At 38.4% G+C, this 16,768-nt stretch overlaps 1 protein-coding gene across 3 annotated transcripts in view; it reads left to right on the top strand.

The window, feature by feature from the left end:
• The first annotated feature begins 1,063 nt into the window (after positions 1-1,063).
• The window catches only part of kcnd3 (potassium voltage-gated channel, Shal-related subfamily, member 3), a 148,644-nt gene continuing 132,939 nt past the window's right edge, over positions 1,064-16,768 (top strand). For 2 of the 3 annotated variants that reach the window (XM_077223331.1, XM_077223330.1), the window contains exons 1-2: positions 1,092-1,605; positions 2,539-3,715. In XM_077223331.1, coding sequence (XP_077079446.1) covers positions 2,613-3,715 — 1,103 coding nt within the window. In that variant the 5' untranslated portion in view covers positions 1,092-1,605; positions 2,539-2,612. Of the gene's footprint in view, positions 1,606-2,538; positions 3,716-16,768 lie in introns of all 3 variants that reach the window. The other variant, XM_077223332.1, reaches the window with a different exon arrangement.

The following is a 16,768-nucleotide window of genomic DNA, read 5'->3' as shown; positions in this document are numbered from 1 at the left end:
ACAGTACATCGTATTTCTACATGTTTTCAGTTTGAGGAGAATATCGTAATTATTTAACTAACTGTTTTTTTTGCATGCTAGTCAATTATTACATTACACTATAGCTTATACCTGCCCAAAAAGCTAGGCTATAAGAAAAGCAATCTCTGATTGACATTGTAGTCTAGTCAAAGGTCTGGCAGTGAGACTACCCTACCTACTAACATTAACATAAACATTATCATTACATTTAAAGTAGTAGCTATAACATGATTTGGCACTGTAAATGTTTTACAAGCCCTTTTTTACATTGGGTTTCATAATATTTTTTAAGAGGACAATTTGCCTCACACACACGCGCGCGTGTTTCACTATATATTAGTTAGGATATTGCGTGGACTTCCATTGATTTTATATCAGATTTATGATATTATTTTCTAAGGCCTAACACAACTACCCCTAAACCTACCCAAAACAGAAACGTTCAAAACTCTAGATTTAAATAAAAATATGTTTTGGCCGATTTAAAAGCCTTTTTTAAGTAGCGCGGACCAGTGAAATGCCCAGACAAGTCGGTTGTCATAATATTTCATAAGTAAGGACATTTGGCACTTACAAGTATAGCCAAACCATACACACACAGAGAGAGCGAGAGAGAGAGAGAGAGAGAGAGAGAGAGAGAGAGAGAGAGAGAGAGAGAGAGAGAGAGAGAGAGAGTTTGTTTTAGGAATTTGTTACACATACACACTGTTGAACAGACACGTAGGCCTATTATATGATCTATGAAAAAACAAAACACTTTTTTAATCCTGGTGTGTTAGTTTAACTTATGATACATAGCCTACATTTCCGTGAATAGGCTACTTTTTGGCTTAAGTCTTACTTAAATGTATCTTTACGAATCAATGTGAGAATGAGAGTTTCAACAGGACGTTTTGAATGTCATATTTAAATGTATGGTTACTCCGCTCGTGAATGACAGCAAATCAATTACCATGTCCCCATTTCTATATCGGTTCAGGTAAAAAAAACTGCGGCAAGCAGGATGAGCACAGTATAGGTAAGGTGAAATCACCGCGCTGTCAAACAGTGTGACTGGCGCGAAAGCAAGCATATACTGCCTCTGTGTGTCTCGCGCTCTCTCTGCTCCACCAACACCGATCGCGCGCGCAGAGCCAAACTAGAGAGCGCGAGACCTGGCAGCGGAGAGACCTCGGGGAGGGAGAAAGGGAGTGTTCTGGTTTATGTAGAGGAGAGAGAGAGAGAAAGAGGAGGAGAGAAAGAGCGAGGTTGGGAAAAGACTTCCACCTCTATCCATCAGCCGAGCATCCTGCGGGAGTCTTCGTGCGCGCGAGCGGTCGGTGCGGCATTTCTGTCCGTCCGAGCAAATGGATCATAAAACAGCGTAGGATGTGACAGAGGAATGCAAATAAAAACTAAACTATCCCTTTTGCGACCTCAAACACGCTGGTTATTAATTTATTGTTTTGTTCTTTCAGTTGGGTTCTTGTTTTGTGTTTTTCCTCATTAATGTGCGGATTTTTCGGCGAACACTTTCTAAGTGATGTCAGGAGGAAATGTCATAAATGTAGCTGAATGAATGAAAAGTTAAAAGATTTTTCATGGGTAAGTAACAAAAACTCAACTGGTGAAAATTAGTTTGTTGTGTTTTGGACTAGTAATGTTTTTCATTATTTGTTTTATTTTTTTCAATGATATTCATCAGTCTCGTTCATATATTTAAAATATATATATTTGGGCGCAGCTGTGGATAACCGCGGTCGAAGTGTTAACAGTGCAAATCTTGATGCTCGTAAAGTAAGAAGTACAGCACTGTCCGTGTTTACCGTCCGATATTTCGTGGCGTTTTATTGTTTTGGATTAAGCTCAACAGGTTCGCATCTGTTTCACACTGCTGTGCTGAAGGGTTCTGTGTCTCGAGCAGAAAACGTGAAAACAGAAAACCTTTGGAGTCTATCTTACACGAGCTGAGAATGAATAGTTTTGCAATCAGCTTTCTTTATGAGTTGTCTTGATATGTGCTGTATTTGAATTTGTATTTTGTAAAAACAATCTTGTAAAACATGTGAATAATTTTCTTAAACTATAATATAAATGCATTGGTATAGTGAGAATACATTTGTGCAAAGCTATAAATGGTGCCTGATAAAAAAGAAACAACTATTTTGTTTCTTTGTTTTGGTGGAGAAATTGTGATTCTAACTAATAGGCTTTAAGGTTTGAGGTCTAATACAGTCTACCGTTTTTTGCCTATTTGTGTTTTTTTCCCTTCTTTTCCATTGCAACTGTCTTCCCTATCTCTCCTTCTATTTAATTCCCCCTTTTTTACGTACTTATTTGTACTATACTCTACTTGATTGCTTCCCTTTTACCTCTGCCGCTCAATTCTGCTGGCATCCTGTTCGCTCTTGCCACATTTTCACTACCATTTCATCTGTCTCACTCTCTCCCACTGGAACTATCCTCTTCCTGTCCTCCCACATTTGCCAATCTCTCACTCTCTTCTATATTCCCATCTCCCTGTCTCTCTCTATGTAGATGGGGTCTAATCTAATGTCAAGCTGGTTGTGAAGGTGTTTGATCTGGTCCCCTCGACCCCAGCCGGAGTCCCCATGGCTGCTGGAGTAGCAGCCTGGCTCCCCTTCGCTCGGGCGGCGGCCATAGGATGGATGCCCGTGGCCAACCTGCCCATGCCTGTCGCGCCGACCAATAAGAACAAGCGACAGGATGAGCTTATCATCCTCAATGTCAGCGGCCGGCGCTTCCAGACCTGGAGGAACACGCTAGACCGTTACCCTGATACGCTCCTAGGGAGCTCCGAAAAAGAGTTCTTCTTCAATGAGGAGACTAGGGAGTATTTCTTTGACCGAGATCCGGATTCGTTCAGAAGTATTCTTAACTTCTACCGCACAGGAAAGCTGCACTACCCGCGCTACGAGTGCATCTCTGCCTACGATGAGGAGCTGGCGTTCTTTGGAATCATTCCCGAGATCATCAGCGACTGCTGTTATGAAGAGTATAAGGACCGCAAGAGGGAGAACACGGAACGTCTTATGGATGACCTTGAGGACAACAAAGACAATAAACCCCCCAACATGACTTTCCGCGAGACCATGTGGAGGGCTTTCGAGAACCCGCACACTAGCACCATGGCACTGGTTTTCTACTATGTAACCGGATTCTTCATCGCCATATCCGTCATCACCAATGTGGTTGAGACCGTTCCTTGTGGTTCCACGCCGAATCAGAGAGACATCCCTTGCGGGGAGCGTTACACAGAAGCGTTTTTCTGCATGGACACGGCTTGCGTAATGATCTTCACGGTGGAGTATCTGATGCGACTGTTTGCGGCACCCAGCAGGTACCGCTTCATGAGAAGCGTGATGAGCATTATCGATGTAGTAGCCATCTTACCGTATTACATTGGGCTTGTCATGACCAACAACGAGGACGTGAGCGGAGCCTTCGTCACGCTACGGGTGTTCCGCGTCTTCCGGATCTTTAAATTCTCCCGCCACTCCCAGGGTCTCCGAATCCTTGGCTACACGCTGAAGAGCTGTGCGTCCGAGCTTGGCTTCCTCCTCTTCTCCCTCACCATGGCCATCATCATCTTTGCCACAGTCATGTTCTATGCTGAGAAAGGCTCCTCATCCAGCAAGTTCACCAGCATCCCGGCCTCCTTCTGGTACACCATTGTAACCATGACAACGCTGGGGTGAGTCATATTGTCTCTGAATGACTTTCTCTCTGTATATTTTTACACTTTTTAACCCTGGATGCACATCAAGCCACACCCCTAATACATTTCAGCTTAAAGGGATAGTTCATCTAACGCTCTGAGAAAAATTAAAGGCAGAAATTGTACCTATGGGGTACGGGAGTTTTTTCACTGGTGAGGTACCCTTAATGTTACAATATTGTACTTTATTTACCCCTAAAAGGTTCATAGTAGTACATTTAAGGTACATATAACAACTGTAATATGCACCTTTTAGGAGTAGAAAAGGTACAAAGTTATCCCTTTAAGAGCTGTTGTATCTCTAAAGGTGCAAATATATTTCTGACAGAAGAAAATTAAAATCTAAATCTGTATGAGTGCGTAACACAAAATTAGATAATTTTAAAGAATGTTTGTGTTTAGGACTGCACTGAATTTCATTGTATGAATAAAAACAGTTCTTCACAATATCTTCTTTTGTGTCCTGCAGAATAAAGTAAGTCATGCAGGTTTGGAACAACATGAGCGTTAGTAAATGACAACTTTTTGGGTGAACTATCCCTTTAAGTAGGCTTATGTACAAGGTATTATAAACCAACTAACAACTTAAATGAACACAACTGTTTACAATATAACATTACACCTCATCAAAAGAGAAGACGTTTCCCTGCAGCTTGTGTATTTTCCTTCTTTTCTGAGTTAACTGCTATTAGCATCTAACCCTAATGACCATGGTTGCTGACTGCAGTCATGCCTGCCCGAAGCAGCGGTAGGTTTGGATTTAACTCATTGCCCCAGGCTAGACTTTATTCATCCCTATTATGCACCAATTAATATTTAAGCCTGTGTGAAGCAAGCAGAGGAACATCCTTCAGCGTTTCTCCAACACACTAACAACAGACAGCAGCTGCAGAGCTGCATAGCCCCATTCATTTCAACCCTACCCCTCATAAATCACAGGCCATTTATATGTGTTCATTACTGATAAATGTAGACATTTGACACAATGGTTTTAAGAGTATGTGTAGGATTAATTTAGGCAGTTAGTTTGAGTGATTGTATGGTGTATAGTTGAGTAATTGGCTATATATTGGCAGCTACAGCTGTTGTGTCACTCTGACTTTGAAACTAGAGCTGAAGTCAAAACGGTCTTTGACTTCCTGTTTAGATGGCTAATCATTGGCTGAAGCGACTGCCCTTGTGCCCTGTGACCTCAAAACAAGAAGATTAAGGACTTAATTTATTGTGAACAGTAACTCATGAATGTTACATTGCCAAATGGTTTGGTCCTTGATGAATACAGTTGTGTCTGTGTTCAGGTGACTGTCTTATTCTGAGGTAGAATTACAAAGTGTTAGAAACATACTTACTTATTTACGCTTTCCTTTGAGGGTAATCTGTGTATATGAGGATGGCCAAATCTCTTAACAGTTGAACTATAACCTTATATATCATCCATATTGTTGTCTTAATGTGTTGGCTAGTTTTACATGGATTTCAGAGTAGTGGAGATCTCTTTACTCATTACTACTTTCGCACCAGAGATCCAGTCTCCACCCGCATTTGAGACTTAACCCGAGATAAGAGCGAAAGAGACTCTTCTCATCAATAAATCACATGGTAGAAGTGCGTGTCACTGTGACTAATGTTCTCAGGTACATGTGCTGAACAATGTAAACCACAAAGTCATTTCCAACCACGTTGACGTCATGTATTCTCACTGCATGTGTGTGGGAGGGTTTCCCATTCAATTCAAACCAGGTATAAGGGATAATTTTTACATCCCAGTTTTTCACAGTTGATTGTGTCAGTGGGTTCAGGTTTGTATCACATCACAACACACATGTTGATTCTAAGGCTTCTTATCTGTACTCTTGACCAATGCAGTGGTGTGTTTTACACGCCTGGTGCTTCTTTTATTCATTGATTTCTTCACACTAAAGTTGTAACCCCTTAGGTCCTACTCGCCCTGCTCTCTGCGGGCCTCAAACAGGGTCTCCGACGTGGTAGGCGTCAGTCGCTAGAGTGGCTCTTGAGATTAGGGGAGTCTTACTAGCTGGCCTCCGTTACACTCACCCCCCTAAACCTTACTCCCATCTGGGTCACGGCACCAACGTAAACCCTCAGGTCCAACTCTCCCCGCTCTGTGCGGGCTTCAAACCCAGGTATCCGGCATGGGAGGCAGGAGCTCTGGAAGCTAAAGCGAGGGAGGTTTACTCGCACAGCTCTTACTAGCTGGCCTCCGTTACACATATTAATGGGGTCTCCATCTCCCTCCGCCAGAGTGAAACGCAGCACTGCAGTTCAGCTTCTCTGGTGAGACTGAGACACCAAGTTACCATGTAAAACACAGACCCACTGCCCTACAAACACATGCGTGATACTCAGCATGTGAGCTTAGATAACTAGTTCATCAGAAATATCAAGCATATATTGTGTATGAATGGTTAACTGTTCTTTTGTGCCCTGTCATATGGCTAAAGTGTTTTCCTCCTCCTCTGTATTGTTTACACCAGTAACATTTAATTTAGCTGCTCTACTGTTGAATTTCATGGTTCTGTGTTTTGTCTTGGCAAGACAGCTAGTCTAAGAGTTGAAAATAAAGCAAAAGAGTGCAAAAGGAAAGAGAGAGTGGAAGAAAAGAAAAAAGTATATTGCTATTTCTTAGTTTAAGAGACTTCAGGTTATGTTTTATCTAAATATCACCTTTGTCTTTGATGTTTCTCCTAAACTTCATAGAGATTTACATTTATTCATTTAGCTGACGCTTTTATCCAAAGCGACTTACAATTGCTATATTTCAGAGGTCGCACGCCTCTGGAGCAATTAGGGGTTAAGTGTCTTGCTCAGGGACACATTGGTGTCTCACAGTGGATTTGAACCCGGGTCTCTCACACCAAAGGCATGTGTCTTATCCACTGCGCCATCACCACCCCGTAATAACCCATAAATGGTACATTATAAAAATGCTAATATATTTTGTTGAATTTAGGCTAAAATTAAAGTATGAACATAGATATTATTTTTGATATTTTCTAAAGATTACATTTAACAGTGTTATTATTAAATTATTAGAGTTTTAAAGATAACCTTTGCTGTCATCTAATATTCACATAAATTTAATGTAAATGTTAAAATAGGGGAAATTAACAATTTAATCACAATTAAATATCCAATACGCGGAAACCAATATAAAATACATATCTAATATTGCCCAATAACCAATATGGTATAGATATATCATGCATCCCTAAAATTTCTTACGATAAATAAAAGCTTTCTTCTGAAACTCTAGAGTAGGCACACGTTTCTCAGAAAACAAAAAATCTGAAAAACAGGAGATTTTCACATCTCCAATTGCTCTTCATCTAATCTTATTGCTATCTAGGAGAAAAAACCTGAGATATTAATGCGATCTCTTTTGTGATTTTTCTGTCCTATGGGATTAACCTTTGGCATATGAGTGAATGAGACCAAATGATTGCAAACCCTCTGTCGTGTGTTCTACAGCGAAACATCAGATTTTGTGTTGCATAAATTGTCCAAGCGATGATTCAGTTGCATCATGGTCCATTTGTTAATCTGGCCCTGAACACAGTACTCGAACAACCACACCAGATCCAGGCAGGGTTTTATCTGCATTTTAAAGCTGTTAGACAGAGAGAGATTTTGACCATATGAGGGCAGAGTCTGTTTTGAAAATACTTTGAGCTTTTACACTTGTGTTTCTGCTCTAAAAACAGGAGGCTGCAGAGGGATTGCAGATTTACCGAATACCGATGGGAAGAGAATGAATGTTTTTTTATTGATTTATTTATTTATTTGTGGCAATAAGATGATGTTGACCTTTAGGTGGAGTAGCATATTCTAAATGACCTTTGAAGAAAAACGCAAATCTCTTGTGTGCTTTAGAACACAGTGGTTTGCAAGAGATACACATGAAATATAATTTTCATTCACATTCTCTCTATATATAATTCTGTATACTGCTGCCTTATTAGCCTCTAGCCCTGCAGTAGTAGTTTTATTGGTTAAGATACAGTATGCTCCCTATGTTACAGACCTATGTATTCTGCACGCTAATGTTGCTGTGAAGAAAATCACCCTGCTAATGAGGGCTTTCAATTGTTACCACAAGCATTAATTAACATGACACTCAAAATCCACGCCCCTATTGCAAGCGCTGAATAGATCCAGACTAGCCATTCGGCCCCAACACATGGCTCACTCTCTCTAGCTTCAACGCTGATTCTATTGCTCTGTTGGTAGGTGAACATCCTTTGTCGATACTGATCAGAAGCATTGATTAAAGGGAACAAAGGATGAGCGAGAAGAGGATAAGGGACAGAAAGAGGAATGAGGTTGAATCCATTAGCAAGGGTGAATGATGATAATCACCCACAGCTGCAGGGTGTCAAACCAAAGTGTTTCGTATCGGTAAGGCAACATATGTCTGTGTGTGTGTGTGTGGGGGGGGGTCACTGAGTTCAGAATAGCTGTTTTTCTCATGACGTTTGCTGTCAGGGGTTTTGTGGGAGCAGCACAGTACAAAAATCAGTAAAAATCGTCTTCCAGTCGCACCAATAAGACTTTTGTGTTGCTAATGCACTTGATCTGCTTTGCTGTACATGGAGATTTGAAGTTCTCAACATCATGTAATAAAGTAGATATCATATGGTGAGTGTGTGTTGAAATGGATATATAGCCCACCTCTGTAGTTTAAAGGTGAAAACATGAGATTTTTATTTTAAATTGAACGGTAGTATAATATAGTGTTTTTCTTAAAAACAAAAAGGTGTCCTATTAATGAAATAATTAAAATAATTGATGATACACGTTTTAGTATATAAAAATGTTTATTTGTCCACGTTCCTTGTATACTGTATATGCATTACAAAAGAGAAGTGATCCATCTGTACAATTCTTCATAATTCAGGTCAATAGAATTTGATTAAATAAGGACAGAAGTTTCATTTTTGGGAGCAATAATCCTTTAAAGCAAATAAGAAAAGTATTAAATCAAGTATTCACTCCAATCATTTCTCTCTTTCTCTCTATTTTCCCCGCCACCCAGTGAACTTTTAACCTTGATCTGTCTATGCTACATCCATATCCACATATCCATCTCTAAATACTGTAAATAGCAGCCTGTCTTTATCTGTATACATTTGTTGTGGTGCATTTCATCAAATGGCACAGAGATAATTTATGAAATTCAAATGAGTAAAAAGAGGTAAAATGCATTTGTTTGTTTGTGCTTTTACCTCTCTTCATTCAAAAGGCTCATTCAAAAGACTCTGTGTTTCAGCAGCTCGGTTTATAGTTTCTATGATGGTCAAATTGCTGCCGTTTCATCCCATCAGCCTTCCATAAACACACATTTCCACCATTAGCGATCAGATCTGATGACATATAATGGGAGCATCAATGAAGGAAGGTATTGTTACTCTGTGCCCAGTAAAAAGAGCATTAAATCCATTACCCGTTCAGTTATTTCAACAAGCTTTCAACCCAATACCGATTTCAGTTCATCTAGTGGTCCCTGATCATGGATGTCTGGATTTCTAAGTGTTTTATACTGATTTGCCAAACCTTTGTTTGCGTTTGTCTGCTGGTTTAAAGTTGTTGACAGAAGGTATGAGGAAAGATTACAGGTGTTAGGTCAAGCTCTCCACTTTAATGAAAGGTCATGGGAGGAAAGTGACAGTCAGAAGAACGTCTGACCTTTGAAACTTCAGAAAATACCACTCCAAAAAATGAGTATGCTATTTACTCTGATGATCAACTCTTGAGTTCAGTGCTGTGACGCTATAAGTTATATATACCGGGCTGCGAATTATATTCAGAGTTGGCACTTAAACTCACCCGAGTTCACCCAAAAATGTTAATTCTTTCATCATTTTCTCGATATTTTGAAGCTGAACTTTGGAGTTTAAATAACTCCTGACTGACTATCACTGTATGGACAAAAAATTTACTGTATGAAAAAACAAACAAACCATAAATTCAACCCTAAAAACACAATCATACAAAATAAATTATATTTATTATTTTAATTTATTTTATGAGCTCGAATTACACATTATGTCTTGATGGCTAAATATGAATAAGATTAATAAAACAAATTAGTAATAAGAAATTAAGAAAAATGTTGCATCCTAACTTAAACTATAAAAACAAAGGATTACCAATGAAGTCACACGGCTGCTCGCTGATACAGTGGTGTGAATGTTGCTTCAAAGAGATAAAGGTTTCAAGTTCAATTCCCTTTTGTCAAGGGACAATTTTGTGATAACCTTGACCTGTACTATATGCCGCTTTTATAATCTCTATTCCATTTTTGGCTTCTAGCAGGTAAAGAGGCTTTTTTTTTTTCAAGAGCACTTATCCTATTTCTATGGTGCAGACACATAGCAGCCAAAGTGAGGGGGCAGCGAAGTAAAGCCCAGGGAGTTGCTGCAGAGAAAGATACCCACTAGGTCACAATTCATTTTCAGTCCTGTCAAACTGCCCTGAATATTTATCTGAAAGATGTGTATGCACACCCTAAGTCACCCCAGAGAACGCTGAGTGATCATTGAGTGGAGGCAGTGTCTCCATCGCGATATTGGCTGTGGTTCACACAATTAATCCCGCCCCTCGTTTTCGTGCGTGTTCTGAATCGCAAATCGATTACAAACCGCAAATCTGAATCAACAAATAATGGTGTTAATGGGAAGACTAATTTAAAAGGTAACTCACCCAACTCACACATAAAATCGTTTAATGTCACAGCACATTCAAACTTGAAATGATTTCAAAACATGATCTGTGAGGGTTTTTAGTGATCAATCTGTTTTGTGTAAATAAGGATACATCTCCGTGACAATGCAGTTGTTTACCAAGCTGTGATGACTGATGACCTGAAAATAAGTTTACTATTAAAAAGAACACCTGAACATCAGTTCACAAGAAATATTAAATGTTACTGTGGTCTTATAGTTATTATTTTGGAACAAATGTAAAAATAATGAGAAATATGCATTTAAAAAAACTCTGCGTCCTCATTTCAGAACACCACTGGTTTATAGCATATGCCAGGATTTGCCATTTGTCAAAGCAAATACTTGCACATATAATTTACTGCTGTATTCATTTTATAGAGACGTCGCACATTGTGGCTATTACACAGAGTAAAACGCATGAGATAGATATAATAGTTTGGTCAGATATGACATTTTGACTGGTATGGCAGAGGGAGCAATGCCTCTGGATGCCCTCCTGTAGTGCCGACCCTGATTGTATGCTGTATATAGAGTGCTTATGACAGGTGTACAAATTGCCATCCTTCTTTTTCAGCATGGGGAATGATCATTGTTTCCTGCTGAAATTCCTATAAGCTGATATATCAAGCCTTTTGGAAATCATATATGAGAGTATTCATTAACCCATAATGTTTGTAAGGAGAGAATCTGTGTGTTCATTGTCATAAAAAGCTCATTAAAACTGCATAGAGAAAGAACAAATGAATGATGATGATGATGTTTTTTTGTGCTGCTGTGTGCAAATGACCGTGCTAAAGTTACGCAGCTGTGTGATCATCTTAAATATGACATTTGCAGTATTGTCCCTCTTTCATAGAGACACTCACATTTCCCCCTGAGACCATGTGTGTGTGTGTGTGTGTGTGTGTGTGTGGTGTGTGTGTGTGTGTGTGTGTGTGTGTGTGTGTGTGTGTGTGTGTGTGTGTGTGTGTGTGTGTGTGTGTGTGTGTGTGTGTGTGTGTGTGTGTGTGTGTGTGTGTGTGTGTGTGTGTGTGTGTGTGTGTGTGTGTGTGTGTGTGTGTGTGTGTGTGCTGTAAACGTGTAATTTTGCTCTAGCCTGTGCTCTTTTCAGCTGTAATCGTTTCACGTCTGGGTTTAAATCTATCTGAGGCTAGCTGATCCACACTCTGATTCGTGAAGGTTTCAGAAGGTGATTTGTCACTCAAACACATGGAGTAGTTAAGAGCAGACGTCTGACAGATTAGTCTCATGACATGGAAAGATAGCATAATGAATACATTTCAAGACTTTATTCATTGCCGCCAAAGCTCTCTCTTTTACAGTTTGTAGGTTCAGGTTCTTACTGTATGCAAGTAAAATAGAATCTAAATACAGTTTTTTTTTCGATTGCTAAATGACAGTGAGCACAACTGGAGCTACATGTGCAAAACTCTAACTACAGTCTGCACAGCAGCAGTTCATGTGGGCCAAACTCTAGTTCGTTTTGCACATGTAGCTCCAGTTTTGCTCACTGTCGTTTCACGATCGAAAAAAAACTGTAAAAGTATGTATATAGCACCTCTTAAAATAGGGTTTAAAAAGTGTTTTAAATAAGACTGGCACGAGCCATGCTTGATGTTTAAAACAGGGTTGTTTAAATTTTACCACAGAACCCCAAATACGATAAACCATTTGCTTAGGACTTCCTTCCTAAAATATAAAGGAAGCTATATAAGTTAATGTATAAAGACACATTTATAACTTTTTTTTAAACAAAGTTAACATTGAGAGTAGTTACAGTATATGTAAAACCCTGAAGAAAAACATAAAACTACAGTTGTCAATAGAATAAAATAACTGTATTAGTCTTGTGATTTCTAACCATTATTTAGAGTAAAACAAACATAAATGTAAAATTTGGTAAACACTTATTTGAAACACTTTATTTTACAATGTCATTGTTATGTGTTACATATAGTTACTATTGTATTAATAACTACAAATGATCCATAAATACAGGCAACTAACCCTAAACAAACCACACCCTACCATTTAGTTAGTACATGTAGTTACTTAAAATTACTCCGTACTTAAATGTATAATCAGTGTAACACCTTAAAATAAAGTGTAACCCACTTATTTAATAATAATAATAAAGAAGACTACATTTATATAACTTTTTTTTAAAACCTATAATATACATTTTTATTAACAGAGTAAAGATGAGGAACAAAAAGTAGCTATTCTATTCTATTCTATTCAGATTATGCATAAAAGAGGAAGAAAAGTCTGTGACTGACGTCTCTGCCACTCAGTGTTTCTGTTTAATGCATTTGGTCATTGACCACTGTCATCTTAACTGCTGGTAATGAATCTGCTACTGTCACACTGAATAATGATTTCACTCAACACCACCACCAGCTGCTGCTGCTTGGGGCTGTGCGTGTGTGTGTGCGTGTGCGTGTGCGTGTGCGTGTGTGTGTGTGTGTGTGTGTGTGTGTGTGTGTGTGTGTGTGTGTGTGTGTGTGTGTGTGTGTGTGTGTGTGTGTGTGTGTGTGCGTGTGTGCGTGCGTACGTGCGTCCGCGTGTTGTATGCGCACGTGTGTTTGCGTGACAGGATCAAAACTTTGCTTGTGCTGCATTGAAAAAACTGGGATAAATGTCTGTTGTTTTTGTCTTTGGGCTTCAATTTAATCATCATTAGTGACTCATTCAGAGACATGAAATGGATGGTTTGACAGTCACATGACTGGAGCAGCAACACTTCATACATACTGATGCACAAGCCAACACACACGCAAAGACGCAAATAAGCCCACACCCGCAGCTATCCTTCTGTCTCCCGCGGATCCTTTTGGCCCCAGCTGGTTGATGCTGGTGCTAATGTCACTAAACAATCATCACTTCTGCGTGGTGTTTATGTTTACTCCTGATATTAGTTGCTCATGGCAACAAATTAATTAATGACTCTGCAGTGATAGCTCCTGCTGCTCTGAACTAGTGCATATAAAAACAAATATCCAGCTTTAAACAGATGGACTGTGGAGAAAATGTGGTTTGTTGTGCCTACCAGCCTTTGAGAGCCAACTCTCTTTTAAAAGATAGGACATGTGACCGAACGCTGACTGAACACTGCAAAAATAATTTTCTTGATCTGTATTTTTTTTTTTTTTTTGTTATGCATCTTTAAATCAAGACAAATACTGTATCCTTGTAAACAAAATATAGTTAGACTTATTTTCCAAAAAATACATTTTGAATTAAGTTCATTTTTCTTGTCCCACTGGCAAATATTGTTTATTTTTTAAGCATAAACTTGACGGACGTTTATGCTTACAGTTAAGGTTTGTATGCCGGAATATGTATGGTTACTATGTCAGCTAGGGGACATATCTAAACCTATCGTCACTTTCATCTGAATGTGTAAATGGAGAGAAAGAGAGAGAAAGTGTGTGTCAGTATGTACGGAATGGAATACTAGCTGACTGCATTCTGAATCTTAACACAATGCAGAAGGTTGAAACAATACTTTCAAAAAAGTTGGGCTGGGTAAGTTGTTTTTATGTTTAAAAAAAAAAAGTCTTATGCTTACCAAGGCTAAATCTATTTGATTAAAGAAAAAAGCTGTAAAAACAGTATTATTATGAAATATATTTGTTGTTATTTAAAATAACTTTTCTATTTTAAGACATTTTATTGATTACTGTGTTGGCAAAGCTGAATTTTTGCATGATCCTGCAGCAATCATTCTAAAAAGCTTATTTTTGTGCTCAAAAAACATTTCTTATTATTATCAACAGTTGTGCTGCTTAATATTTTTGTGGAAACAGTGATACATCTTTTTTCAGGACTCTTAGAATATAAATTTCAAAAGAACAGCAGTTATTTCAAATAGAATATTTTGTAACATTATTAGTGTTTTTGTTTTGTTTTTGTTATAGAAAAAAAGTATACATTTCTTTCCAAAAAATTGACCCCAAATGTTTTAATTGTATTGTATGTGAAACAGAATGCAGTATAAAGAAGTATGAAGCTGTATATATATATATATATACACATATATACATATATTTGTATTTGAATATGTCCTTTGGCAGTCCGATCAAGTAATCAACAAGAAAAACTTGAAATGAAAGTAAATTCAGTATAATCCAGTTCTATATTTGCAAAATTCAGATACTTTACGTATATTACTTTGCTTCATACTGTGAGATTGTAAGCATATGTGGTTTCATTACTACAAATAAGAGCAGTAACCCCTATTGTCCTTCTCTCTCACCGGTGTTATTTTCCACCGCTTTTATCTTTATTTAAGCATTACGCAACCACGCCACAGGACATCTGCACCCCCCTGTTCTTTTTAACTGCATCTGTACCCCTTGACCATTTTTTCACCTTTATATTCCTCCTCTATATTTATCCTGTTCTCCCTCTCGATTGGTACAGTATCAGTAGCTAGACTGCGGCAATTCAAGGGGAATCTGGTCAAACAAACTGAACATCAGCATCCCGGTGGGACCTCATCACACTGCGGTCACACCATTGTCCTCTCAGGGTTTCCTGCTTCACACAAATGTGGTTAAACAGCTTGAGGCAACCACACAGACCGGTCGGAACGCAGCCATTCCACAGACACCTTCTGCAAAACCGCAACATCACCTCTGATGCACACAGTCAAATGTACTCAGGACACAGTCGCGTCATGCTTTTAGATGCGTCCCATTTTGAGTACTTGAGCACTATGCCGTTTTGTAGGGTAAATATTGCAAGTAGTGTGTTCACACAGAAAATTCTAAAAACAAAAAGTGCACTATAAATACCCAGGTGTTGCACTTAATTAACTAAAAAAACAAACAAATCAAAATGTGTCTGTGAACTGTCCCAGCTTTAGTTACATACAAGAGGGAGAGGGGCTTACAGACTCCGATGTTGAATGACAAAATAAAATGCATATACTACACGGTTGAGTACATTGTGTTTATTATATATTATAAGTGCATAATGTCATTTGGGACACAACTTTTGTTTTAACCTATAGGTAAATGCTGGTTAATAAACATTTAGGAAGAGTTGTTTTGTGATTCAGGTTTGCTGAAAATAGCTGATATTTATTTGCTGGAAAGAAAAAACAAACAAAATGACCACAATAAAAGTATATACATAGCCACATTTTTTCCCCAAATACTTTCGCTCTAAATGGATGGTTCACACGCACACAAAAAACTTTTTTTATATAAAATAATAACATCAGAGGAAAAAAAATCGTTTTTACCAATTTTTATAATTATTTTTAGATGCCCTCACCTACAAAATCTTCTCAGATTTCAGATTTATAGAATCTCCTTTTTGTACCATTACTGATACATCTACTGACATACAGATGCAAGATTTAATCCCTGCATTTAACCCACTGCAAAATGGCGCATACACAAGTCCACAAAATGCACAATATAAACACACTCTTGCCAAACTACAGATATTCAAATCACTCTCTCTGCCAAGCTGCTGCTATTTTAGCAGCCAAACTCGTTCACAAGCATGCACATTCACTTACATAAACTTACAAACACACACACACACACACACACACACACACACACACACACACACTCCAGGGCACCAAATGCGTTTGTAAACAGGCAGATGGGCCCCTTCTGCTCCTGATCTCGTGTCAGTCTCCACAGCCAAAAACTGCTGATCCAGGTCACACACTTAAGGATAAATACTGAACAATCAGAGCAGACGCAGCACATCTGTTCTCTTACAGATTACAGTGCATGTAAATAATCTGGTCTAAGTAAACCAGTGTTGGGGAAAGCTACTTTTAAAAAGTGATGCATTACAATATTGTGTTAAAAAAAAGCAACTATTGTGTTACTTAATTACTTTTTATGGAAAGAAATGTGTTTCGTTACTTTTGCGATGCTTTTTTCACCTGGGCAAAGCTTGCTTTTTTGTGTTTTTAATAACAAAAAAAAAAACATGATGTAGCCTAAGTTCTAAGTAAGTTCTAACCTGTACAGTAGAGGGCACAGCTCAAACACACCTTTTAGCTGCCGTTCTGGATTGTAGAAGAATATGGTGCAAGAAAAGAAAGTTCAACACTTTTACTTCAGAAATTAAAAAAATGGAACACAAACCTGATGTTTAACTAAATTGTTGCTTCTTGGTATGGTTGAATTGTATTATCAAAGGTCAGCATCAAATACATTGGTCAATAAAGTGAGATTAAAAACAAAGTATTTTAGGAATACTGATCTTTTTTTGTGCAAGTGAGATGAGTAAATGCCTGCTCACATTTAGTCTA

The sequence above is a fragment of the Siphateles boraxobius genome, unplaced genomic scaffold, assembly GCF_051911475.1.
Source record: "Siphateles boraxobius isolate OS27281-9 unplaced genomic scaffold, OSU_SipBor_1 9, whole genome shotgun sequence".
NCBI lineage: Eukaryota > Metazoa > Chordata > Actinopteri > Cypriniformes > Leuciscidae > Siphateles > Siphateles boraxobius.
This window is presented reverse-complemented; position numbering and strand designations above follow the sequence as displayed.